The sequence below is a fragment of the Ruditapes philippinarum genome, unplaced genomic scaffold (assembly GCF_026571515.1).
Source record: "Ruditapes philippinarum isolate M1 unplaced genomic scaffold, ASM2657151v2 ctg1341_1_1_1_1, whole genome shotgun sequence".
NCBI classification, from domain to species: domain Eukaryota; kingdom Metazoa; phylum Mollusca; class Bivalvia; order Venerida; family Veneridae; genus Ruditapes; species Ruditapes philippinarum.
The window spans coordinates 37,961-64,397 of record NW_026860555.1 but is presented as its reverse complement, the minus strand read 5'-3'; the positions used below and the strand labels follow the sequence as shown (position 1 = coordinate 64,397).

At 34.0% G+C, this 26,437-nt stretch overlaps 1 protein-coding gene across 2 annotated transcripts; it reads right to left on the bottom strand.

Annotated features, from left to right (window-relative positions):
* Positions 1-2,583: 2,583 nt before the first annotated feature.
* Positions 2,584-25,102, bottom strand: LOC132760588 (WD repeat-containing protein 36-like). Of its 2 annotated transcripts, none has more exons than XM_060752591.1 (20): positions 24,782-25,102; positions 24,209-24,236; positions 23,066-23,166; positions 22,116-22,233; positions 21,712-21,899; positions 20,931-21,063; positions 19,963-20,138; positions 13,507-13,627; positions 12,590-12,739; positions 11,501-11,661; positions 11,214-11,358; positions 10,146-10,311; positions 7,407-7,515; positions 6,904-6,983; positions 6,419-6,627; positions 5,652-5,800; positions 4,709-4,834; positions 3,944-4,022; positions 3,389-3,576; positions 2,584-2,767 (listed from the first exon to the last, which is right to left on the bottom strand). In XM_060752591.1, the coding sequence occupies exons 1-20, from the start codon at positions 24,938-24,940 to the stop codon at positions 2,618-2,620; spliced, it is 2,736 nt and encodes a 911-aa protein (XP_060608574.1). In that variant the 5' UTR covers positions 24,941-25,102; the 3' UTR covers positions 2,584-2,617. The 2 variants fall into 2 exon arrangements, with proteins under 2 accessions (XP_060608574.1, XP_060608573.1); XM_060752590.1 differs by having other exon boundaries at positions 5,652-5,803; positions 24,782-25,101.
* Between the last annotated feature and the right edge of the window lie 1,335 nt (positions 25,103-26,437).

Here is a 26,437-nt window from a genome sequence, read left to right as displayed (position 1 = left end):
GTCCAAACAGTAGTCAACAGAACTTTTTATAAAATCATATTTACTGGGTGTAGTATCATATTCACTGGCTGAATTGGATTTTCCCAGTCTAAAATAGATTGAGACTCATATTCAATGATCATACACCGTAAGACTGTTAATTACGCGAGTTAATTAAAAAATAATTGTTGCTTTTTGTTCTTTATGGCATATTTCTCGATTAAAATATCAATACTTTACTATTATACTTAAAGGTTACACCGCAATGATGAGTATAAACTTATTTTTGTATGCGCAGCGTTCGCGTAGTCGTTGCACGCCTAGCACGTGCGTCTTTTTTCCCGCGCTTCAACGAGGCAAAATTTGTACATGTATAAGGTTGTACTTTTGTGATTTTTTAAAAATTTCTTAGCCTATTCATATTCCTATAAAACACATTTACAATAACTATCATTCCATTTGCGCAGTAATATTGCAAACTATTTGTCATAAACTAATGAAGACTCTTTGATATTTGTCAATAATTATAAGGTGACTTGGAGACTTGTTTCGCGTTATTACGCGAATTTAGGTGTTATTACGCCTTTCAATTTGCGTTATTACGCCTTTATTCGCGTTATTACGCCTTTTTATTCGCGTTATAACGCCTTGATTCGCGTTAGTACGCCTTTTGATTCGCGTGATTACGCCTTTTGTTTCGCGTTATTACGCGAATAAAGGCGTTATAACGCCTTTCAATTCGCGTTATAACGCCTTTATTCGCGTTATAACGCCTTTGATTCGCGTAATTACGCCTTTCAATTCGCGTTATAACGCCTTTATTCGCGTTATTATTCGCGTTATTACGCCTTTTAATTCGCGTTATAACGCCTTTCAATTCGCGTTTTAACGCCTTTATTCGCGTTATAACGCGAAACAAAAGGCGTAATAACGCGAACCAAAAGGCGTAATAATGCAAAGCAAAAGGCGTTATAACGCTTATTTTATACCATATAAATTCCAAACAATGGCCTCGTCATGTAAGAAAGGAAGAACAATATTGATCAAAATGAATTGATCAAGATGTACGTTTTATTTTCAATTCTGTACGGATACGTCCTAAGACCACAGTCTGATTTTTTAAAATCTTTTATTAGGAAATGCTTTCGTCGGACTAGAGGTTACTTTCACCCAACTATAGATACTTTTCTACAAGGACAAAGAAGACAATGTCTCCTATAATTGTAACTTAACAGAAACACTTTGATCAACCTTCTAAGCATACCTATCAATAATTAAGATATACTTTCACCCTAATGTGATTTACTAATACCTTACGTTTTTTCCAAATCTTGTTACCTATAGCCTATTACCTATAGCGTAATTGGGAACGACATTCACATAATTAGAAGATACTACAGGATATTAAGTAATTATACAGGACATATCCGTAGATAATTGAACATATGACGCACATATAAGATAAGATAAGATGTAAGAAAAGAAAAGATAAGAAATTCATTTACTATAAATTTTGATTCGCGTAATAATGCCTTAATTCACGTTATTTCGCCATTTGATTTGCGTTATATTAACGCCTTTATTCGCGTTATTACGCCTTTTGATTCACGTTATAACGCCTTTATTCGCGTTATTACGCCTTTTGATTCGCGTTATAACGCCTTTATTCGCGTTATTACGCCTTTTGATTCGCGTAATAATGCCTTTATTCGCGTTATAACGCCTTTGCATTTTTATTTTATTTGACACTATTAGGCTTTCGTACTAACTTGATGTGTTATAACTTTAACCATTGCACATGTAGGGGCAAACATTATAAATCCACTTTAATCGACTTTAATGTTGGACTTTTTTGTGTGATGATAAATCGTTAAAAAAATGTATGTAGTGTCTGCACATGTACGGGCATTTGTTTTTTCCCTACCAACATTACATGTATATAAAAATCTTTTACTGGGGTTGCAACTTGCAAGTGACATAAATTTTAGAATATGAACATTTTGTAAGCTTTCACGCAGTTTGTATGATTCCTTGAGTTACCTTTGTTTTTTTTAAAATTATTTAGGTGTGTGTGTGTGGGGGGGGGGGGGGTCATTAGATAAAGATCACCATTCAATTTTGATAGCACTAACCTTTCCCAGCTAATCACTGCAGGAGTAGGAAGGTCACTCATATTATTGGCCGTATATTGGGTCAGATCCTTTCAAATTCTGCATGTTTAAGTATTACAATCACACAGAAAAGGTATACACGTACAAAGGTCGTACATTGTGTATTGCTATTCAATACTCAATAGTACTAAAACACTTTCTTACTTATGGACTTAGACATGATTAATATAATTTTAACAATAATAAGCTTGTTTGATAGACTTTGTAACCTTTTAATTTGAAAAAAAGTGCTGAATTTCTATAAATTCTATTCTGGAACAGTCCTCTATCAGTTTTAGCGATATCACAATGAAAATAAGAAAAGATGTCTATCAACAGTATAGAGCCTGGTTAGACTGCACGTAACCGGTTGCCGACAGAAGGATAACATGTATCATGACTTTACTAACCTTTTTTTCTTTTTTTTGTTAAAAATTATGAAAGAACACGTTTCTTTATTTTTATCTTTTTACAGATTTTATTTATAACTATAACACAGCTGTTCTAAGATAGTTAACTAAACATAATGTCTGATTAAACAAATCTTGTACAGTACACCATGAGGTTGACTGTAGATCAGATAATTTCTCTAGTTCCTTCACAACTTCTGGCTCACTTGACAGAATTTCACTATGAACCTGCGAAATAAGATTAAAAGGCACCATCAGTTAATTTTAAATACAGGAAAAACTAACAACTAGCAAAATTAGATCTTAAGGTATATTTATGTGACATTCATAATAAAGGAATAACCTTTAAGGTTGCAAAATATCATGGAATTACAATAAAAGATATGCAAGTTTCCTGACTTTTCATTAAGAGACACTACTGTTTATTTCATAATACAAAAGTTCATAAAGCTACTGTACTGTTCATTTCAAAACTTAAATGTTCACATGGATACTGAACTGTTTATTTCCTAACTTATATGTTCATTATTTTATCATTTAAATGTATAAATGCAGCAGCAACAGAATGCCATCACCCATGACTTAAAATCAACTCATAACATGCTGAATTTGTGTAATAGATTAACCAGTTCTGTCTATAGGAAATTCTATTCAAAGTTTAAGGGATTTTTATATAAAAATACAAAAATTGAGCTACCAACAGTATAGGGCCTGGATGACTGCACAGATGTGCAAGCTGGCCTGGTTCTATACTGGCGGCAAAGGCTATTCACTTACGGTTCCAGCAAGTTATGATACAATACTTTTTCAGCAAAAAGTATCTAAATAAACACATATTCATGCACTTACCTTTAGAAACAATCCTAAATAAGCCTGAATAATTTCAAAGTTTTTGTTGGTCTGTAAGACCGACTGAACAAATTGTAGAAAATTGCACATGACTACCACCGAGCCACCCATCTCTGGTGCCAGGGACCGAATCTCAACATCCACAGCTGAAGGTCCAAGGCTCTTCATATACTCTGTGACTTTATCATCTAGGGATAAATAAATTAATTTTAATTAATGGCATAGTACTATAAAAGACCAATTTAAGCATTAAAGCTTGGACATAATATAATAGGACAAGCAAAGGTTTACACAAGAAAAAATAAAGGGGTAGACAAATGGTGACCAGTGATAACAAAAGTAAATATACTTTAACTTTTAGGAAATTTATTTACAAAGCTGCAGGTGTGTATACTTATTAACAATTCATATATATGACATCCTAGCTGAAAATAGGTAAAACTTGCAGTTTTAAAATACTTATACAAGCACTTTACTGTCACATGTGTACCATGTAAGAATTTCTTGATTGTTTCATTATGTATTAGATTTATATACATTGTAATTGTAACTTACAGTTTGATTTTGAACTTCCTTCCTTTAATAACTGTCCCAATGTACATAATGGCATAAGATTTCCTGCCTGGACTTTACCCTGAAAAACAACAACAGCTCTCAGATATACAGTGCACTTGATTTTTCTCATAATTGCCAGTTAAACATTTGCCATGCAGAATTTTCCAAGCTCATAAAAGGGGGATAATTCAGTACTAATAACATAAGCTAGAAATACAGATTTTGGTCTCGGACTACAACACTGATCTTCAACACATAAACTAAGTATAAAAAGAATGCTTTCCCTAGTTGAGAAGGTAGAACTTTAAATGAATTCCTTAAGTTGTGACTGAGATATACACTGTAAAGTGGCACCTTAACCCTTAACTAAGTACAACACTAATGTCACACCCGTGGTATAAAGAATAGCCCCACACATTAAACTATTCACTACTTTCTATTTCAATCAGCTGAACTTGCAAATCAAGCATGCACAACCTAATGTTTTCCCTATTACAGCTTCTCTCAATTTATAACAATTTCATTTTAAATATTCAAATCCCTTAAATTACAATGAACAGGTTCACAAATTCAGTATACATGTACAAAGTCTATTACAAGACTTTTACAAGGTAATGGGAGTTCTCTCTCAGGGATTTTCATTGGTCTGTGTAGATTCTGTGTCAGTTTCCAACCAATCAAACACCCCTGTTTCAACTCAGGGAATTTCTTTATAAATTTTGTTCAAATACGAGCATTGCCAGGATCTATAGAGTTCATTCTTACCTTGTTCCTGCCCTCTCCAGCACCTTCATCATCTACAGCAAATTTAGGTTCCAGGCCGGCTACAGTTGGCAGAAAGAAGGGTGCAGCTTTAGGTGCTTTTGGTGGCTCTCTGGGTTTGTTTCTTTGCTTTTGAAAAGAAAACATTCTCATTTTTCATTCATCATCTCATTATCAGTAACAAGAAAATTCAATCTACTTACACTGCAAATTACAAATAAAGATAATTTCCTAACTTATTATCAAAACCTTAAGAAATATGAAATTTTCAAGAACAACTGTAATGAATAAATTAAAAAAAAAACAATATCTTAAATGTCAAAACATGTTTGACTTATAAAGCTTCCTCAACTGACAAAATGATAACCATATTAACTACTGTTAATTTTCTAATATTTCTTAGGCCATTAATGATAATTGTTTTGAAAATGCTCAGATAAAAATTAAATGACCCTTATTATAAAGTATTCATTAATCACTATAATGTAAACAATGAAAACTCCAAGTTATGAGACCATCTCATTAGTGAGACTGCCCTGCTGATAAATAGTTGTATAACCTTGGCAAGTATTATTCTGTTATTGTTTGAAATGAAATCTGAAGTTGTGAAAGTTAAACAGACATTCTGTATAAATAGAATTTTACAGGTTAAAAACAGAATAAATTTACATGTTGCCATGATAGTTTTCAATTTTATAAAACCTTGTATGAAATATAAATAATCCATGGACTCATAGAAATTTCCTTATGTATTCTTCTGGATTTAATTGGTAATGTTTAGAGTGATAAAAACAGGGCAGTGGTCTTTTATAGGTTAGGTAATTTTTGTATTTGGCTAAATATTCAAAATACAACAAAATAAAGATATTAACAAAAGTGGCCAAACATTAGACAATGGAGCAAAGGTAACTGAAGTCTAAATTGATCAATGAAGAAGTAACAATACCTTGATAACATCTAAGTTAAGCAGATTCTGCCATCTAGAGTTGGGTAGTAACGAAAGTGTGATTAATTCGTGACTGATCTGCTCGGAAGATTTGAACTCGGCACGGATGAATTCTTCTTCCTCTTCCTTAATATCCTCGTCAACATCTTCTGCTGTGAAATTAAACAAAACAATTCAATACATTCATTATAGAACTGACTAAACTTTTCTCTATACTTGTTTCATATTTCTGAGGTAGACAAACAAGTTTTATTTTCTAGTAACATTTCACTCCTAAAAGTGACATTACCAAAAAAATATTGACCTTAGGCTTTAACCTACTTACCTCAAACCTCTTTTAAGAGAAAAAGACAAAGTAAGAAAACAATGTTGCATGTGTAAAAAGACATTTTTTTACGACAATAACATATTTTGTAAGGCCTTTCAATTTTGGGTCATTTTCTCCATTAGAAAAATTATTCTTGAAAAACAAAGAGAGCCAATGATCTTAAATTTTGTCCATAAGTTATTTGTCTAGACCTACATCAAATGGAACATTAATCTAAAATTATTTCCAGTCCTGTCATGTCAAAAAAAGCCAAGTGGAGTCCCTGTAAGTGTATTAAATTACAGTGTTCTTGACTGTTCTTCAAATTATGTCACAAACGAAATCATATTCTTCCTACATACATTTAATGTTTTTCTTTACAAAAAAACCCCCCACCTATCCAAACCTAACTGATGCACACATAACCATAACTGGTTTTTGTCCTAATATTATATTATACCTGCAGTATGTTTCCTGGTTGTGGGCATTTCAATCATCTGTGGTTCATAGTTGCTTGGCAACGCTGTAAGTGGCACATGTGAGAACAGTGTTTTGTTGGCCCACAGGTAGATCCCTACATCGTCAAGGTGACAAGTGGCGAGGAAATCGTAGTTTGGTGACATTGACAATGACATTACAGCACTGTCAACCAAGAAACAATCTACCAATCTGTAAAAGCAACAACTTGAGTATAGCAGAAAGACTCTACTGATCGGGTAAAGCAAATATTTTCCTGTGAAGTCAAATGCTATCAAATTAAAATATACACATGCCTTTGTCATCCAACATGAGAGACTACACAGTATTATCAGATTACACAGTAAAGGTTTCAACAGGGTAAGGACTATGGGTCATTTGTTGTTTCTGGGTGTGCAGTTTAATTTCAACAATAAATGTAAATCACCAAAATAACTGTCTGTTCAAAGTGTTCACAGTAACTATTACCTGCCGGTTGGTAGATCCCAGACTCTGAGTGTACAATCCATGGCAGCTGTGATCAACCATCTTGCATCTGCACTGAAAGTCTGTAATAAAAATATGGACCCACATCAAAAATCAATCAAGATGCACACATCATACTGCTGCTTCAAACATTTGACCTTTAATAATTAGTCTGGACATCTAATAACCTTCACATTTTGACCTCTTATTCATAGCTTTGATGTCTCTAAATAAAAACCTTGACCTCTCTTGTATAACCTTGACATTTGACCTCTCACAAAAAACATTGATTTGACTCCCAAACAAAGGCATAAAGAATTTATTCTTAGAAAGGAAATTACATTACGCAAAGCAAATGTATAAAGCATGTTATCAATTTTGGGGAAAATCAAGGTGAATTTTTTTAAGTTAGTCAACCAACAGTGTAGAGGCTGGTCTGACAGCATACAGGTGGCAAGGGCTAATTACTTTCTGTTTCAGCAAAGTCAGAGCTAATCTATACTTACCATATCTGTTATTCTGTTATCGTGACCTATGAACTTTCTTACAACTTTTCTAGTATCTATGTCTATAATATAAACATGGAAATCGTCCCTTGCCACAGCCATCATTGAACTGTAAAAGATAATAAAATTCTGTGACCAGAACTTTTCTCATTTAAACAAAGACTAAGTTTTCAAGCACATAAATATACGATAAAAATTTATATATATTAATGTTATGAAAATGAATGTGGACTGCTGTTCCATAAGCAAACTGGTTAGCTTCATCACATAAGGAATCCAAAGCCCCTTACAAGATTTGAACTCATAACAGTGAGGCAAGTGGTTTGAAGTCAATGACAAAAACAATGACCATAACCACTTGGCCATGGATGCCCCTATGTTAAATTCTATTCAAACAAAAAATTGAAATATTATCATGCAATAAAATGAAATTGGCCGCTTGACAGACCACAACTCTTTCATGTATGTCATTGTCAGGCTGATTCAATCAAACAATCAAGATCTTTTGGTGGTAAATATTCTGAACACATTTTTATATATTTTTATATAAAACATAGCTGCTACAATTGCCTGCAAAGTTAAGAGCATAAATCTTCAAAATAATGCCAACGTCATCAAAGCTGTTTTCTCTGTTACCTTTAGAAACTTCTCTATACATATATATCTCTTGATCAGTTGAAACGCTTTCATCATGAAGATCTGAACGTTTACTTTTTTATAAACATCATATCAAGATATCATATGCATCTATGTGATAATTTTATAGATTGTATATTGTATTTTATTACACAATATCGTATGAGTAAACATTCGTTTTTTTTATCAATGTACAAGTTAATCAGGTGTGTTAACTGAAGATCTACTTATGCACAGAACAGGACCTGGTGTTAATGTCAAAGCATCTTGTTTTAAAGATGTTTTAAAAAACAACAACAAAACATTTTCCCTAAGTGTGAAGAAGATTAAATCAAAACTGTGCCTTACAGTGTTTGTGTGTTAAGCCTAAATTAGTTTATTTTTACGCCTGTCCTGTATTAAAATCTAATCTAGAAGTTATCAAGACAGACATGCAATGCAAAGTTCATTCAGGCTTGATAAAAAAATGGTCTCTTAGTGTTTACAAATTTCTCATTGATTTGACCTGGTGACTTAATTTAATTATCCAACCCAAAATGACCCATGATCTAATTTTCCAAGATACCATTAAAACAAACATTTCAACAAAATTTGACTAGTGACCTGGTTTTTTACCCAGAGATGATCCTTGTTTTATTATGCCAAAGACTTTCTTTATTGAGACAAACATTCTGACAAAGTTTGATAAGGGTTCTATCAAAACTGCACCAATAACAACCTTTTAGTGTGTTAGACAGAACATAGACAGAACATGGACAACTAACTGGTCCATTCAGCTCACACTAAATAATTACAAGCTTGGGTGAGCTGACATTGGAAGCTAATCATAAAAAGAAATAAGCAATTTTGGTAAAGTGCTAAAATATTTTTAAAAAGTGCCAGTCTTTTTAAAATCATTAAGGTAATTATTTAGATCTCTTGATCAGTGCAAATGTTTTCATCATGTAGATCTGAACGTTTACTTTATTGAAACATCATGTCAAGAGATAATATTTATCTACAGAATGTGACTGTTTTATTTGTATCTTAAAACTGTAGAAAATTTCATCAAACTTCTATTTTATCAGAGGTTTGAAATAAAGACCCACTAATCCATGGGAAAATTTAACATTCAAAACTTAACTTTTTATGTTGCTCAAATTTAGGAATTTCCAAACTTAAAAATAAAGTCACTTAAATTAACAATAAAACACAAACATTTTCTTTAATGATTTGATCAGACCAGTCCTGATGACATTGTTTTAATGTCCCATCAAAACTGAGCATTAGCATGTTAACAACTATTAAGTGCATGTAACAGAAAACAGACGATTGTATGATCAGTACTGCTCACATTGAAACATTAGGTTATCAGATGATATAATAATAAAACAGCTATAAAAATGTCTTTAATATAAAGAAATGATAAGAAGTTTAAGTAAAAGAGCGAAAATCTGCAAAAAATTGTGAAGCATCACGAAAGCTGTCCAACAAAGTCATTACAAATAATTAACTAAGATCTCTTGATCAGTAAAGAAGGTTTCATCACTAAGATCTGAACGTTTACTTTATTCAAACATCATATCAAGAGATCTAGAGATTTGTATCTTATTAAACAAGACTTGTCCACAGACAGAGTGCTCCACTTTTCTCAGTGCTGGATAGTAAAAAAAGCAACATTGAAAAGGGGGCATTACTCTGCACACATGCTTATCAGACTTACCTGCCTTTGAAAGTCAAGAAATATTTAAAGTTCGAAGCGAATACCTTTAATGGTTTTCGAGAAAAGCAAATATTCAAAGTCAAACATTGGAAATAATAAAGCAAAAACGGCTTTCATGATTTTCTCCCCCCTACAAATGCATTTCATAGAACTCCAAGCTTAAAGTGAATAAGTATCTCATCAAAGTTCAAGTTAATTAGGTGTGTAAATTTGACCCACTTAACACTGGAACTGGAGATTATTTGTTTAAGATGAACAAATATCTTAACATTTAACTCATACTAGCCTTTATAATATCAAGTTACCCCTTATAATGGCAGAGTAAATTTTTGAAAAATCTTTAACTTGAGTATATCTATTGCTTACAGTCGAAAATAGCATCAAGAAAATGAAAAATTTACCTTTCTCTATGAAGGAGTATCTTAGAAACAGTGGAGTCCAGTTTACATGTGTCCAACAGCTTTTTGTCTTTGAATTTCCAGAACTTTATATCACCCTCCCTGCCTGCAGAGATAGCGAGCTGATTCAACCCATCAACAACTACACCCTGTACATGGGAATTGTGTGCTGAAAAAAAAGTTAACATACACATATTTACAATGAAAATATTCACAGTAAAACAAGCAATATGTTTGAATGAATGTCATGCCCACATCAGGGGCCTCGACCTCGTTGACCTTTGATCCAAAGTAAGTCTTCCGGGTAGATTTAAAGGTGCAAGCTCTTGTGAATTGAAAAAAAATGTTAACATACATGTACATATATTTACATTTAAAAACTCAGAGTAAAACAAGCTCTATGTTTTAGGAGTGTCATGCCCACATCTGGGACCTTAACCTCATTGACCCTTGACCATAAGTAAGTCTTTTCTGTGCATGCCCCTGTGAAGGTTGGAGGCTGTACGTGGAATAACTTCCATGCTTCAAATAAGACAAACAAGACAGATCAACACAATCTCATTATCTACTGATCCAAGCATAAAAGAAATTTTTCTTGCCATGACAACAAGAGCTGTGGTAAGTTGTACTCCTTATTAGTTTGACATAATTTCTATTTTGTGTCTATGAGTATATTTCATTCAAAATTTATTACACTATATCATTCATATTTGTCTTAACATTCTACATTGTCAAGTTGTCTCCCCTGAGAAAAAAAAATTTAACTCTTAAAAATGAACAATAATGACTGAAAGCCATATTTATAGAAACCTTTAAAGAGTTATCCCCACTGAACAAACAATATGAATTCCTTACACAGACAATGCAATCTATAATCAAATTTACCTTATTATTTATAATGTTAGGTTGTCTCCCTTGAAGAATTAGTGTGAATTCCTTGCAGAAAAAATAATAATCTAATATTAAAATCTACCTTCATTTTCTACATTGTTTAGGTGTCTCGTCTGAAAAAAATCAGCACAAATTCCTAATCCATAAACAAAACTAAATATAACTGACATTTGTTTATACCTTTTGCTTGTTTAATGCCGGCCTGTTCCCCAGAATGATCCTCAAAACTTCCTCTATGTATACCAGACTGTAGATTATACACGTCTATATGCCCAGAACTGTAGCCAATCAGACCAAAGTTACCACAAGATGTGATCTCTACACACTATAATACAGACAAATGTTTCCAAATAACATCAAATATAAATATGCCATCAACAAGATATATCACAAAAGTTTTTACTGTATAATAACACCAAATTATTCCATTTATACAAAGTTCAGACGATTCAAGACAGATATTTTACCTGAGCAACAGTGTGCATGTGCTGAGCGGCATTCTTTGTAAATCTTTTATGATCAAATTTATGTTGACCCATAGTAGACTTTACATAGTTCCAGGTAGTAACAACACGCAGGCCTCTGTGACACGCCAGAATATTGTCCCAATCACTCTGTCTTGTTTGTTCTGTTTATGAATATAAAATGAAAAAAAACTCAGAAATTTTGCTAAAGAAATTGAACAGCTAGATAATACATGGCTCATCTGGAAATCAGAATCCTTAAATACAGTGCTCACTCAGATTAGCAAAGGTGACTGACTACTTGCCTAGCAATATTTTCTGTCAATCTTTCTCATGTGACCACTTGTATCTTAGAATGTAATTTTCATCTAAATTTCATCATGCCTTTGTGTTTTTATAGAACACTGCTGTATTCAAGAGAAATATTCTTAACTTTGGCTTTACTTGAAATGTCATGCTTTGTATAAAGAGATGAATTAAGCTACCATTTTTTTTTTGCATTTTCTTTGAGTAGTCCCTTGATACAAATTTTGACAGTATGGTAAATTCTCACAAAGTATTTCACCAAAAATATAAACATCTAGAAGATATGGCTTGAATAGAGTTGAATCTTTTCTTATAAATAATATACAACTATGACACAATCCTTGTTTTCGTAAAAAGTAGGCAAACGTAATGGAATAATTCGAAATTTTAAGTAAATGATATGTATCAAAATCTTCGTGTAGATCTACACCAGTAACTTAAAAAAATTCTGCCCAAGCTTGAGGTAATAAGGGACAAGCAAATCGATCCAATTTACCGGAAATTTCTCGACAAGCCAACTACTTATCCCACATGATTTCTGAATCATCAATGAGAGACAAATGACCATAACAGTCAATGTCCGAGAGCAATTGTCACAGATAAATATGACCTCCCTAAGAATCTAACTATTCAACCACCTGGTTACATTTCCAATGCTTTCTCCCTTTATGACCTAAAGGAGGATCAAGAAATCTGATAAAACAAATAACTTGACAAGTCTCACATAATACCAGTCAAGCTAAAATATAGCAATTAATGTTATACTATACTTAAAATCAGACAAACCTGTAGCAAAGTCAACAATATATGGCATCTTGTGTTCATCATATTTCAATGTGTTCTTCTTACTAAGCTGCTTATTGTACGAGGCCCTGCCAAGACTTTTGTGGTGCTTGTCATGTACTGTGGAAAATGACCTCATTGTACTGTCCTGACCTATACAATATGAATTATATTAATCAAGACATTTTGTTATTATATGTGCATTAAAAATAGTACAAGTTGTTCAAAATTTCATTAGCAAAAAAGAGTAAAACAATAACAGTTATGTAACGTTCTTACACAAGTTTTCATTTCTAAATTCTAACCATACTGTATTTCCAAGATGAATCATGCATGAGCCTTGGTCTAAACCTAAACTACCTAGATTAAAGGAACTTTGTTTTCATGCCAACTTTAACACATTTTTTTTGTTTTAACTCAAAGGTAGATCCTTCTGAATAAACAATCAGTAATTACAAACTTTTGAGTAAGAGACTGGCACATGACCTCTGAAAAGCAGTGAAGGAAAAAAAATTAATGACCATTTGTCTCAATCATCAAAGTCCATAATCAATGATCACTAAGAAATCACATCTTGCCTAAGGATTGAACCAGCTACCCTTGAATAACTAATCTAATGCCCTCCCTTTTGAGCCATTAAAGGAAGAATTTGCTATAACAAGCAGTTAATGCACGAAAGGTGTCATACAACAAAGACCTAGGTGCCAACCTGTAACTTTGACTGATAATCATTCTGTTGTTTTGTAAAGCAAACAATTCATCATGAGACACCTATGCAACCTGGCTAAGATATATTTCCACCTGAATTAAAGTCTATCTAACTTTACATCTCTAAAAAAGATATTTAGACCATATTTCCAATTTCAATCTTCAATTATTGATTCATAAGAAAATTAAAACAAACAACAACAAAATCCTACCTGCTGTAACAATGTTCTGACCATCTGTCCCATAATGCCTCAATTTTGTGGAAGGTGCCGAGTGTCCTGACCTGTTACGCAGAAGTCTTCCACCCCCATCTGGCAAATCAAATATCCACACCTGAAATGTTTTTTCTTAAATATTTTAAGATAATTAAATAATTTAACTTAAGAGGAAAGTCCATGTTGTACTTGTCCTTAATAAATTCTGAAGACTGATCTCAAAAATGTTTTAGAATAACAGTTTTAAACAAGCAAATTCGTTGAATTTATATCCCCCGCCAAGTACTGGTTATTATTAACACAACAACTGAAGACATAAGGCTTTATTTATATATTAATCATGGCATAAACTATAATATTCTTTGAACTTGAAGCCTTGTACCTTCAAACAAGAAGAATTTTTAAGTTTTCACTATTTACATATAAGGAAAATCTATGACCCCCTTGAGTGGGGCCAATTTTGACCCCAGGGCTAAAATTTGAACAATTTTGGTAGAGGACCTATAGGTTATATCATATACCAAATATCAAAGCTCTAGGCCTTGTACTTTCAGACAAGATTTTTTAATTTTGCATTTTTGAAACTCCTTTTCTGGCCCTGTGACCTACTTATGCAACAGACCGGAACCATTTGATCAACTTTGGCAGGGGACCACCCTAGACTTCAGACTTCCCGAAATACGTCGGTCCGACGGACATGTCTGATAAATTTTGATCAGGTCCGACATTTTTTTATTCCGGATCGGTCCGACTGTCCGGCTTTTATCCAAGCCGCATGTATACAAAATGGCGTCGCTAAAGGTGCCAAACCTGGGGAAAAACGAAAATCTACGTCAGAAGAGTGCGCAGAACAGCAATAAAAGGATGAAAAGAATAGACCTGAGACAAAGTTTCATGAGAAATGGAAGCAGAACCATGAATCATTGGTGTATGACTGGGAGAAGATGAAAATGCGCTGTACGGATAGTGCCGATTTTTACGGCGAAAAAATAAAAGACAAAAAGTGTCTTAGAAATACAAACACAAGTTTTTCTTTGATTTTGATCAATTTTATTTGGTCCGACAGATTTTGTTTCGGTCCGACAGATTTTCATGGTTTGTCAGACCGAATGTCTGACAGTTTTTTTCAACTTTCGGGAAGTCTGGACTTCATTGCCATTTTCAAGGCATCAAGAAGGGATCTCACAATTTTCAAATATTTTTAAATGTTATTGTAACAAATCATTTTAATTCTTCTTTAATACAAGAGGGCCATGATGGCCCTGGATCGCTCACCTGACACAACCGCATCCAAGCAATGTCTTAAACAAGCATCATGGCCAAGTTAGATGACAACTGAGTAAAACATGTGACCTCTAGTGTGTTATAAAGACTTTTCCATATTTGGGCAATGTGACCTAATTTTTGACCGGACACGCCCCATATTCAAACTTGACCTAGAAAATATCAAAACAACCTTCCTGACCAATTTCCAGGCAATTTGGATTAAAACTGCAGCCACCAGAGTGTTAAAAAGATTTTTCTATTTTTAGCTCCGGTGGCCTAGTTTTTGACTGGACATGAGACCTGAGATGACCCATCTTCGAACTTGACCTAGAAATCATCAAAACAACTTTCCTGACAAATTTCCAGAATGTTTGGATGAAAACTGCAGCCACTAGAGTGTTAACAAGCTTTTTCTATATTTAGCTCCTGTGACCTAGTTTTTGACCGAAGATGACCCATCTTCGAACTTGACCTAGAAATCATCAAAACAACTTTCCTGACAAATTTCCAGAATATTTGGATGAAAACTGCAGCCACTAGAGTGTTAACAAGCTTTTTCTATTTTTCAGCTCCTGTGACCTAGTTTTTGACCGGACATGACCCATCTTCAATCTTGACCTAGATATCATCAAAACAACCTTCCTGACAAATTTCCAGAATATTTGGATGAAAACTGCAGTCACTAGAGTGTTAACAAGCTTTTTCTATTTTTAGCCCCTGTGACCTAATTTTTGACCAGACATGACCCATCTTCGAACTTAACTTAGATATCATCTAAACAACCTTCCTGACAAATTTCCAGAATATTTGGATGCAAACTGCAGCCCCTAGAGTGTTAACAACCTTTTTCTATTTTTAGCTCCAGTGACCTAGTTTTCGACCGGACATGACACTTCTTCGAACTTGACCTAGAAATCATCAAAACAACTTTCCTGACAAATTTCCAGAATATTTGGATGAAAACTGCAGCCACTAGAGTGTTAATAAGCTTTTTCTATTTATAGCTCCTGTGACCTAGTTTTTGACCGGAGATGACCCATCTTCGAACTTGACCTAGATATCATCAAAACAACCTTCCTGACAAATTTCCAGAATATTTGGATCAAAACTGCAGCCACTAGAGTGTTAACAAGCTTTTTCTATTTTTAGCTCCTGTGACCTAGTTTTTGACCGGAGATGACCCATCTTCGAACTTGACTTAGATATCATCAAAACAACCTTCCTGACAAATTTCCAGAATATTTGGATAAAAACTGCAGCCTCTAGAGTGTTAACAAGCTTTTTCTATTTTTAGCTCCTGTGACCTAGTTTTTGACCGAAGATGACCCATCTTCGAACTTGACCTAGAAATCATCAAAACAACTTTCCTGACAAATTTCCAGAATATTTGGATGAAAACTGCAGCCACTAGAGTGTTAACAAGCTTTTTCTATTTTTAGCTCCTGTGACCTAGTTTTTGACCAGAGATGACCCATCTTCGAACATGACCTAGATATCATCAAAACAACCTTCCTGACAAATTTCCAGAATATTTGGATGAAAACTACAGCCACTAGAGTGTTAACAAGCTTTTTCTATTTTTCAGCTCCTGTGACCTAGTTTTTGACCGGACATGACCCATCTTCAATCTTGACCTAAATATCATCAAAACAACCTTCCTGACAAATTTCCAGAATATTTGGATGAAAACTACAGCCTCTAGAGTGTTAACAAGCTTTTTCTAATTTTAACTCCTGTGACCTAGTTTTTGACCGAAGATGACCCATCTTCCAACTTGACCTAGATATCATCAAAACAACCTTCCTGACAAATTTCCAGAATATTTGGATTAAAACTGCAGCCTCTAGAGTGTTAACAAGCTTTTTCTATTTTTAGCTCCTGTGACCTAGTTTTTGATCGAAGATGACCCATCTTCCAACTTGACCTACATATCATCAAAATAACTTTCCTGACAAATTTCCAGAATATTTGGATTAAAACTGCAGCCACTAGAGTGTTAACAAGCTTTTTCTATTTTTAGCTCCTGTGACCTAGTTTTTGACCGGAGATGACCCATCTTCGAACTTGACCTAGAAATCATCAAAACAACCTTCCTGACAAATTTCCAGAATATTTGGATCAAAACTGCAGCCACTAGAGTGTTAACAAGCTTTTTCTATTTTAAGCTCCTGTGACCTAGTTTTTGACCCGAGATAACCCATCTTCGAACTCGATCTGTATTTCATTGAGACAAACATTCTGACAAAATTTGATGATGATCCAATCAAAACTGTGACTGCTAGACTGTTAACAACCCAATTGTTAGAGTGTTAACAAGCTTTTTCTATTTTTAGCTCCTGTGACCTAGTTTTTGACCGGAGATGACCCATCTTCGAACTTGACCTAGATATCATCAAAACAACCTTCCTGACAAATTTCCAGAATATTTGGATGAAAACTACAGCCTCTACAGTGTAAACAAGCTTTTTCTATTTTTAGCTCCTGTGACCTTGTTTTTTGACCGAAGATGACCCATCTTCCAACTTGACCTAGATATCATCAAAACAACCTTCCTGACAAATTTCCAGAATATTTGGATTAAAACTGCAGCCTCTAGAGTGTTAACAAGCTTTTTCTATTTTTAGCTCTTGTGACCTAGTTTTTGATCGAAGATGACCCATCTTCGAACTTGACCTAGATATCATCAAAATAACTTTCCTGACAAATTTCCAGAATATTTGGATTAAAACTGCAGCCACTAGAGTGTTAACAAGCTTTTTCTATTTTTAGCTCCTGTGACCTAGTTTTTGACCAGACATGAGCAATCTTCGAACTTGACCTAGATATCATCAAAACAACCTACCTGACAAATTTCCAGAATATTTGGATAAAAACTGCAGCCACTAGAGTGTTAACAAGCTTTTTCTATTTTTAGCTCCTGTGACCTAGTTTTTGACCGGAGATGACCCATCTTCGAACTTGACCTAGATATCATCAAAACAACCTTCCTGACAAATTTCCATAATATTTGGATAAAAACTGCAGCCTCTAGAGTGTTAACAAGCTTTTTCTATTTTTAGCTCCTGTGACCTAGTTTTTGACCCGAGATAACCCATCTTCGAACTCGATCTGTATTTCATTGAGACAAACATTCTGACAAAGTTTGATGATGATCCAATCAAAACTGTGACTGCTAGACTGTTAACAACCCAATTGTTAGAGTGTTAACAAGCTTTTTCTATTTTTAGCTCCTGTGACCTAGTTTTTGACCGGAGATGACCCATCTTCGAACTTGGCCTAGATATCATCAAAACAACCTTCCTGACAAATTTCAAGAATATTTGGATGAAAACTGTAGCCTCTAGAGTGTCAACAAGCTTTTTCTATTTTTAGCTCCTGTGACCTAGTTTTTGACCCGAGATAACCCATCTTCGAACTCGATCTGTATTTCATTGAGACAAACCTTCTGACAAAGTTTGATGATGATCTGATCAAAACTGTGACTGCTGGACTGTTAATAACCCAATTGTTGACGACGAACGACGCACTACGACGGACGCCGGACATAGCCCCATCACTATACCTCACCATGACCAGTTCGTGGTCAGGTGAGCTAAAAAACTAGAAATGTGTCCATAGGACACGGGTGCCCCCACCACGCCACTGTTCTGTCAATCTTATGACTCTAGGTCAAATATTTTTTGAAAACTAAAAATCTTTTTACTAAGTAAAGGGCAAGAACTTTACAAATACTGAATAAATCCCCAAGCAAACCCCAAGTTGAAAATTGCAAATTTATACTACTGTAATTCAAGGGCAATAACTCTAACAAAACTGAAAAAAATCCACATGCAAAGTCCCAGGTTCATAGCTTCACAGTGAGGTGAATCATTATTCCTGTAATTTAGTGATGTTGATCATTATTCCTGTAAAGTTGGTCGATTCTAACTCAAGCACTCAAGGATCAAATAACAACATAATGAAACAGTTTTTACTAAGTCAAGGGAAATAACTCTACAAATACTGGATAAATCCACAAGCGAAACCCCAGGAACAAACTAAATATGCTGAGCAACTTTCCAATAAGGTTTAATGACTCTATGTCAAATACTTTTTGAGTTACATGTGACACATGTTGAAAATTGCAAACATTTTCTAAGTCAAGGGCAATAACTCTAAAAATACTAAATAAATCCAGACGAAAATACCCAGGTGCACAACTTCACATGCTGATCAACATTCCTGTAAAGTATCATGACTCTAGGTCAAATACTTTTTGAGTTACATGCAACACAAGTTAAAAATTGCAAAATTTTACTAAGTCAAGGGCAATAACTCTAAAAATACTAAAAATATCCACATGAAAATACCCAGGTGCACAACTACACATACTGATCAACATTCCTGTAAAGTTTCATGACTCTAGGTCAAATACTTTTTGAGTTACATGCGACACAAGTTGAAAATTACAAATTTTACTAAGTCAAGGGCAATAACTCTAAAAATTCTAAAAATATCCAGACGAAAATACCCAGGTGCACAACTACACATACTGATCAACATTCCTGTAAAGTTTCATGACTCTAGGTCAAATACTTTTTGAGTTACATGCGACCCAAGTTGAAAATTACAAAATTTTACTAAGTCAAGGGCAATAACTCTAAAAATACTAAAAATTTCCAGACGAAAATACCCAGGTGCACAACTTCACATGCTGATCAACATTCCCATAAAGTTTCGTTGAATTCCAGCCATTAGTTGCAGAGAACTACTCCAGAAACGAAATTCGGACAAAATTTTCTTGAGTCAAGGGCAATAACTCTAAAAATACTAAAAATATCCAGACGAAAATACCCAAGTGCACAACTTCACATGCTGATCAACATTCCCATAAAGTTTCGTTGAATTCCATCCATTAGTTGCAGAGAACTACTCTGGAAACGAAATTCGGACGGACGGATGGACGGACGGACGGACAACGCCAAAACTATATCCCCCTCCCGAGTTCATCGGCGGGGGATAACAAAACAGTGTGTCAAAATCAGAGATCTTTGTCATTTGTTATAACATTCCTGCATTAATTTTTCAAAGTTGTGAAATAAAACAGCCCCATGTATTTCCTGTTTTAGTTTATTTCAAAATTATGAGCAATTTCAATAGCTTATCTATAAGAAATTATGGATATTAAATACTGATATTATTATATACCTTCAATGTATTATCAGCAGATGAAGTGACCATCAAAGGTTCTGACGGCAAACACTGCATGCCTGATACAGATGTCATGTGAGCTTCTCTCATCTGGCTGCGCAACTTCCTCTCCTCCAGATCCCATAATGCAATATGACCTGTAGCACTTCCTGTTGCCATTATAGGATGACCATCTGCCAAGAAAAATAACACAGTAACATTTGTTAAATGTATAGTTTCCCTTCCATATTTATTGTAACAATAGTTTTGTTGAGAATGATATCAAACAAAATCTAAATTCTATTATTAGTATCATGTATGCAACAAGACAATGCTATTTTGAGGAAACATAACTAAACATTAACTAGAACTATCACTAAATGTGATTAATACCCCCGCAAGACTGCTTCAGAAATGAGGAAGTTACTTATAACAGAATACCTTGTAAAAGAATTGATCCTCTCATTGCACTTGACCATAGTATGAAAATGTATTGAATTCCAAATAGTAGTTTTCAAGTTATGCACTGGACAAAAAAAGTAAAAAAGGGCAATAACTATGTAATTACTTTAGATAGAGTTATGGTTCTTGTGCACTGCACTTCCTCTTATTCTGCTTGACCATTGTATGAAGTTGTTTTGAATTCCAACCAGTAGTTTTCAAGTTATGCTCTGGACAATGAAAAGTAACAAAGGGCTATAACTCTGTAATTAGTCAAGATCAAGTTATGGCTCTTGAGCACTGCACTTCCTCTCAATGTGCTTGACCATTGAGTTCAACAAATTACTACACTAAAGAATCCAATCCATGAAATATCTCAAGGAATCCAACTTTCAAGTCAAGTCATATTCATTAGTCGCATTCAGCCTGCACAGTATTCGACAGTTTCCAATAACACTTTGAAAAGCTTTTCAGGCTGGCCTGGCTCTACACTGGTGGCAAAGGCTTATAACTTTTGTTTTGGGCACAGTAAATGTAACTCTTACCTGTTCTAAACGATATGGTAGTGACCGGACCCCAGTCTTGTAAAAACTTTGTAATTGTCTCGTCAAACTTGAGATTATGGATGATAATCTGTCCATTAGCTAAGCCAATCGCAACAACATCTACGGCTGGTGCCTTAAAAAATGTATTGCATGCAAAAGTTTTATCATACAAGCATGTAAAAGATATAAAGCTTTATATTTCCCTTGATCAATATAAGAATTTCAATTTATATATTTTTAGGCTTTTTGACCTCAGTGGAGTTCCTTTAAGCAACAAAAAGTTCATAATATATCAAGTAGCTGTACAATCTAGCTGTTTTTTGAGAATTGTGTATCATAAAATCACACAAGGTGCATTCATCAACAAACAGTGTGTCCAACAAATCTCCAGCTCTTAAAATATTGAAAAATGGAACTGAAGGTCTCTCTCTACAAGAAAAGTGTGTTTGTTTGGTCTGATTTAAATATATTTTGGTCATCTCTTGGCTGGTGGTCCACCTAATTGGATTTCCTGGACAACTAACCAGTAATTAACAATTTCATTGCAAGTGACCAACTACTAATCCAACATGATTTCTGAATTTGCAGTGAGAGACAAATGACCAATAAACTCAATGTATGAGATCAATTGTTACAGAGAAATTTAGCCTCAACTAATGATCAAACCAGCCACCTATGGATAACAAATTTGATGATGTCCCTATTGAGCTAAGCGAGTTGACTCTTCAACAGCCTCTGTGTGCCTTTCCCTCACTTACTGGCCATAACCCAAAATACTCACCTGTTCAACAACTGTAACTGGTTGACCCCATCCCTTAAATGAATATATCATAGTGTTTTTCTTGATATTCCATAACTCCAACCTGCCTTGCTTGCTACCAAATAGTATCTTGTTGAGGTACGTGCTTGGGTGGGTCACTGTGGTGATCTCAAAACTGGTCTTGTTGAATTGAATCTCAGAATATTGACCTAAAATGGCAAATAAAGACAAGTCTACATTTTCAAGACGTAAAGTTAAATGACAGGAAACTTGAAATATCTTTGACCAAAGATTTGAATCTAAAACTTAACTTCAGGCAAAAAGGTATGTAAACTGTGCCAAAATGATTGTTTGATATTTAAATTCACCTGAACAGCAAGGGTACTGAATCAAACAGTTGTATACAGCAAATGTAAATAACCAACCTTGAGACTTGATATCCCATACAATGACAGAACTGTCAACATCCACTGATATCAGATGATTTCCAAACGGTAACAATAGATGTACATCTGCTGTATGACCTTCATATACATGTATAACCTGAATATAACAGCATACATGTACAATTTTCAAATAAACATTTAACCTAAATAATTATTTACAGTACAACTACTGCAGAGCAATATCCTTTTGGAGACAAAGACTTGTTTGTTGCTAAGAGGTGTTGCTTTCGAGAGTATAAAATGATTGTAAAGCCTTTGGAAAGACAGTCTGACCCTGGTTATTCGACAACCCTTTATTTGAATACCCCCCCCCCCCCAACAATTTGAAGAATATGGGTTGCACTGTAATTGTTACTTTTGTTGTAAAGAAGACAGTGTTTGCCATTCAAAGGGTCATTTTACAGAGGTTGCACTGTAATACAGGAGACTCTCCATGCCATGGTTTTTTACATACCCAACCCTAGGTCTGTAAATCTTTAAGCTCTTTGGGTAACTGAGTTTGGGTTAATTATACAATTAATAGACTATTGAAAAGCAAAGAAAACAAGTAGATTTAATTTAACAATAAAATAATGTACATATTCTCTCAAATTTCATTAATAAATATTCCAAGTTCATTAATGATGCCAAATTTAATGCTATTGAAACAAAATAAGGTTTGTTTAACCATAACCATTTTCCCATCATTTCTAGGTTTCATATAAAATGTAAAATACAGATACTTTATCAGTGCTATCCCATAATTACCGGTATGATCAAAACTGAACAAATTATGAAATTCAACCTGTGTCAAATGCTGTGCATTTCATCTTCATAATCAAAGATTTTCACTTTATGATCCTGTTTATATTCTTTGTGTGGGGTTCTAACCTATATCACAAAAATATGTTACAAGATCAAATACTGATCAAATACTGTATTACAATTACCTGCCTTCCCCTTGTGAATGCCCTGATAACATTTCTACAAGCAGTAAATGTAAGATCTCTATCCACTGCTAGAACACTTATATCCTCAGGGTGACTGTCACCTGAAATAAATTAAAATTCTCACCATAAAAATCATTACCACTCTAATGCTTCATTTAAATACTTTACAGAATTCAGAATTTCTATTCAATAAAACAAAACACTGTCTCTCCTGGGTACCCTACCCTTCATTTGTGACATTGTCTTTTTCAAAACAGACAGTTGACTTATAAGTTTTTATAACAATAACCTCAAAATAGCCTTTAGATCAAAATAAAAAATAAAGGTAAAGTGTAGGTCACATGTACTCTTGACTTACATAATAAAAGTGTTTTAAACATGTCTACTATAATGCCATTCTGAACATGCTGAAGTACATTCATTTTTGCATGTTATCCTTTAGACTGCACAAATATTTCACTATTGCCATCATAACTAGTATAATTTTATTTAACGATGAATTTCAAACAATCTAAAATTGGAAAAATCAAATTTCCTTTAAGTTTAACCAACTGAGATAATTGCCATTGATACTTAGACACCTATCACTACTAAAAATTGACCTTTTCGAAAACCTAGCTAATCACCGTTTTCCGGTACGTTACGGATTTAGCTCTGGGGAATTACACCAAATGAAGTACATAACACAGTTACATGATATTTCTATTTTCTTCTATCATTATTTTACCGTTTCAGGTGAAAATAATTGATGGTTTTGAAAATTATCAATATTCCTTCAATATCTGTAGCAAATTTTTCAAAAAATTAATTTTTTATAATGAAAATCAATAAAATTTAAACAGACGTAGTGGAATCTTTCATAATAAATAAGGATATTTTCTGCGTAAACTTGTGTATTTACTTTATTTTTTGTATGGAATTATTCATACAATGATATTTAAAATATTTTCTTAATATAAAGAAATAACTGTTTTATTTCAATTTAATTTAAAAAAGGCCAAAAACATCAAGTTCGCTATTACACTCCATTAGGCGAATTCCCCAGAGCTATGTACAGAAAGTACCGGAAAACGGCGTTTAGCGATACATATGAAACAAAATAAAATATAAATGTTACAGAGTTAATGAAAAAAAAATACTTACTAACACTAACAATGCCAAGCTTGGAACACTGAAAAGGAGATGAATAAGAATAAATGTCTACACTATATCAATTGGACAAGTCATTAATACTATAATATATATAATAAGGTTTATAACAAATACATTATTACATATAAACAGTAAATACAGTATGGCTTCTAACCAACATGAACATTATATGGAAATGCAAAAAACATAAACCAAACTAAAAAGGTTTGAAATATCATACTAGTTATGAAATTTCTGCCATTCAAATTTGTCTTTAAATTGACGCATAATGCATTTTGAAAGTATGCAGTCTTGGTAGGCTCTACACTGTTGGCTGACTAACTTTAATTTTTCATCTTGATATCCCCAAACGTGATAATGGACAGTGCCAAAAACTGAAGAGGTGCAGGTCCTTTAAGTAAATTCAGCAGGTTCAGCAACTAGACATGTATGCCATTATTTAACTTTTTTCCCTAACATATAAAAAGAAAAGACATACATGTAGGGGTCTACATGTAGTTGAATATTATAAATTATATTCCTAAATGTCATTAACCATCCTGCAAGTTTTAGCAAATTACTTACATTATATGTATGGAAACATTTTCCGACACAAGTTACAACATAATTCTCTTTGTGCTTCTGGTGGTAACGAACTGCCAGTGGAACATGGTTGCTAACAAATCCAAGAGCACGATACCCTGTGAATATCTTACTCGGGGCTGGCATAATTACATTAAACATTGAATAAACAATCAGTTATACTCTCAGTATTGTATTTTACTATTATTTTCAAAAATTATCAATGCATATTGTTATTTCATCTGAATAAATGTATAAAAACTGAAGTAGTCACGAAAACACGTGTTTTTCTTAAAGCGGAAGTTTACGATTTTCAATGCTATTGGAATATTTTCCGTCATATATCAGCCGTTACATACCGGGTATCATGACGATTCGCCATCGTTACGATTCGCCCCATAAATTATAGGTAATAGGACATTTCGGACCATGGACGTTTCGGACCAGACACTTCGGACTATTTTCTTTTCTTTATTATAGATAAAAAAAATATCATTATTATAATTATAATTATTATTATTATTGAAAAGGAGAAAACGTTCATTGTCATCGCAGAAACTCGAAATTTTAGCAATAATTACCGTAACACTGATTTTCTATAAAGTCATAATTATGGGTAGGGTAGGGGTAGGGGTGGGGTATGGTAGGAGGTAGGGTAGGGGGGTAGGGTAGGAGCTTGTACAACATTGGATAGCAGATAATTCTAAAGCATGTTAAGTATGATAATTGCCGGGGGTGGACTTGTAGTTACATAGATTATACGTGTATATTTGTCTATAAGAAAGGAGATGCATGCCTAGTGAGGAGTAATATAAGGCGTTGTTTAGTTTGTTTGTTTGTTTTGGGTTTTACGTCACATCGACACAGTATATGTCATATCGCAACATTCCAGCTTTACTGGTGAAGGAAGACCTCAGCTGCCCTTCCGTGATAAGGCGTTGATTCTCGACAAGTCCATTAACAACGAATCTTGTAGAACATCAGTGACCTGGCCTCAATCTTTCTTTTTCCAAGGGAACACCACTGTAGTTGACTTAATAGGTTTTTGCCACTGCTGTTAGGAGAGCAGTTACTGGTGACTCATGAAACAGCACTGCAATGAACCATCTAGATCTATTAAGTATATTTTCCTGTATATTTATAGGCAAACTCTCTTTCCTAATTTTGATTTTATAAAGTAAAGAGTTTTGGTAGCTTTTGGGGTTTCGTTTTATAAAGTTAAATTGTAAGTTTTGGAAGCTGTTGAGGTGACCTGATTTATGTGTTTATTCCAGTTAAGGTCAGACTTGATGTTAACAGCACCAGTTACTGTTCCTAGTGCTTGACCTTGTTATGTGTAGGTTGTTTTATGTGCGTGTTTTGATCTGGTGGTGTTTACTACTTCACATTTAGATGGATTGAATTCCATATCCCATGTGTTTTTCCATGCACTGTTCTAACCTATTTAAGTCCTTTTGCAAGACATGCTCTTGTGTACAGTAGCTAACTGTGCTATACATAGCAGTGTCATCAGCAAATAACTGGACCTGTGAAACTATGCTTTCGTGCAGGTCGTTTATGTACATGTAGAGTATAAAAAGGACTGGACCAAGGACATATCCCTTCCTTTGGGTGTGCAAACGTATAATACTGATTAAATCAGCTTTTGTTTGGAAAAGT

What these genes read in the sequence shown, in the direction of transcription:
- LOC132760588 (XM_060752590.1), bottom strand. Translation starts at nt 24,940, where the DNA reads ATGTTTAATGTAATTATGCCAGCCCCGAGTAAGATATTCACAGGGTAT. An exon ending in GCTTGGCATTGTTAGTGTTA is followed by an intron (nt 23,167 to 24,208) that starts GTAAGTATTTTT and finishes AATTTATTTCAG; the next exon opens with GTGACAGTCACCCTGAGGAT. An exon ending in AGGAAGTTCAAAATCAAACT is followed by an intron (nt 3,577 to 3,943) that starts GTAAGTTACAAT and finishes ATTTATCCCTAG; the next exon opens with ATGATAAAGTCACAGAGTAT.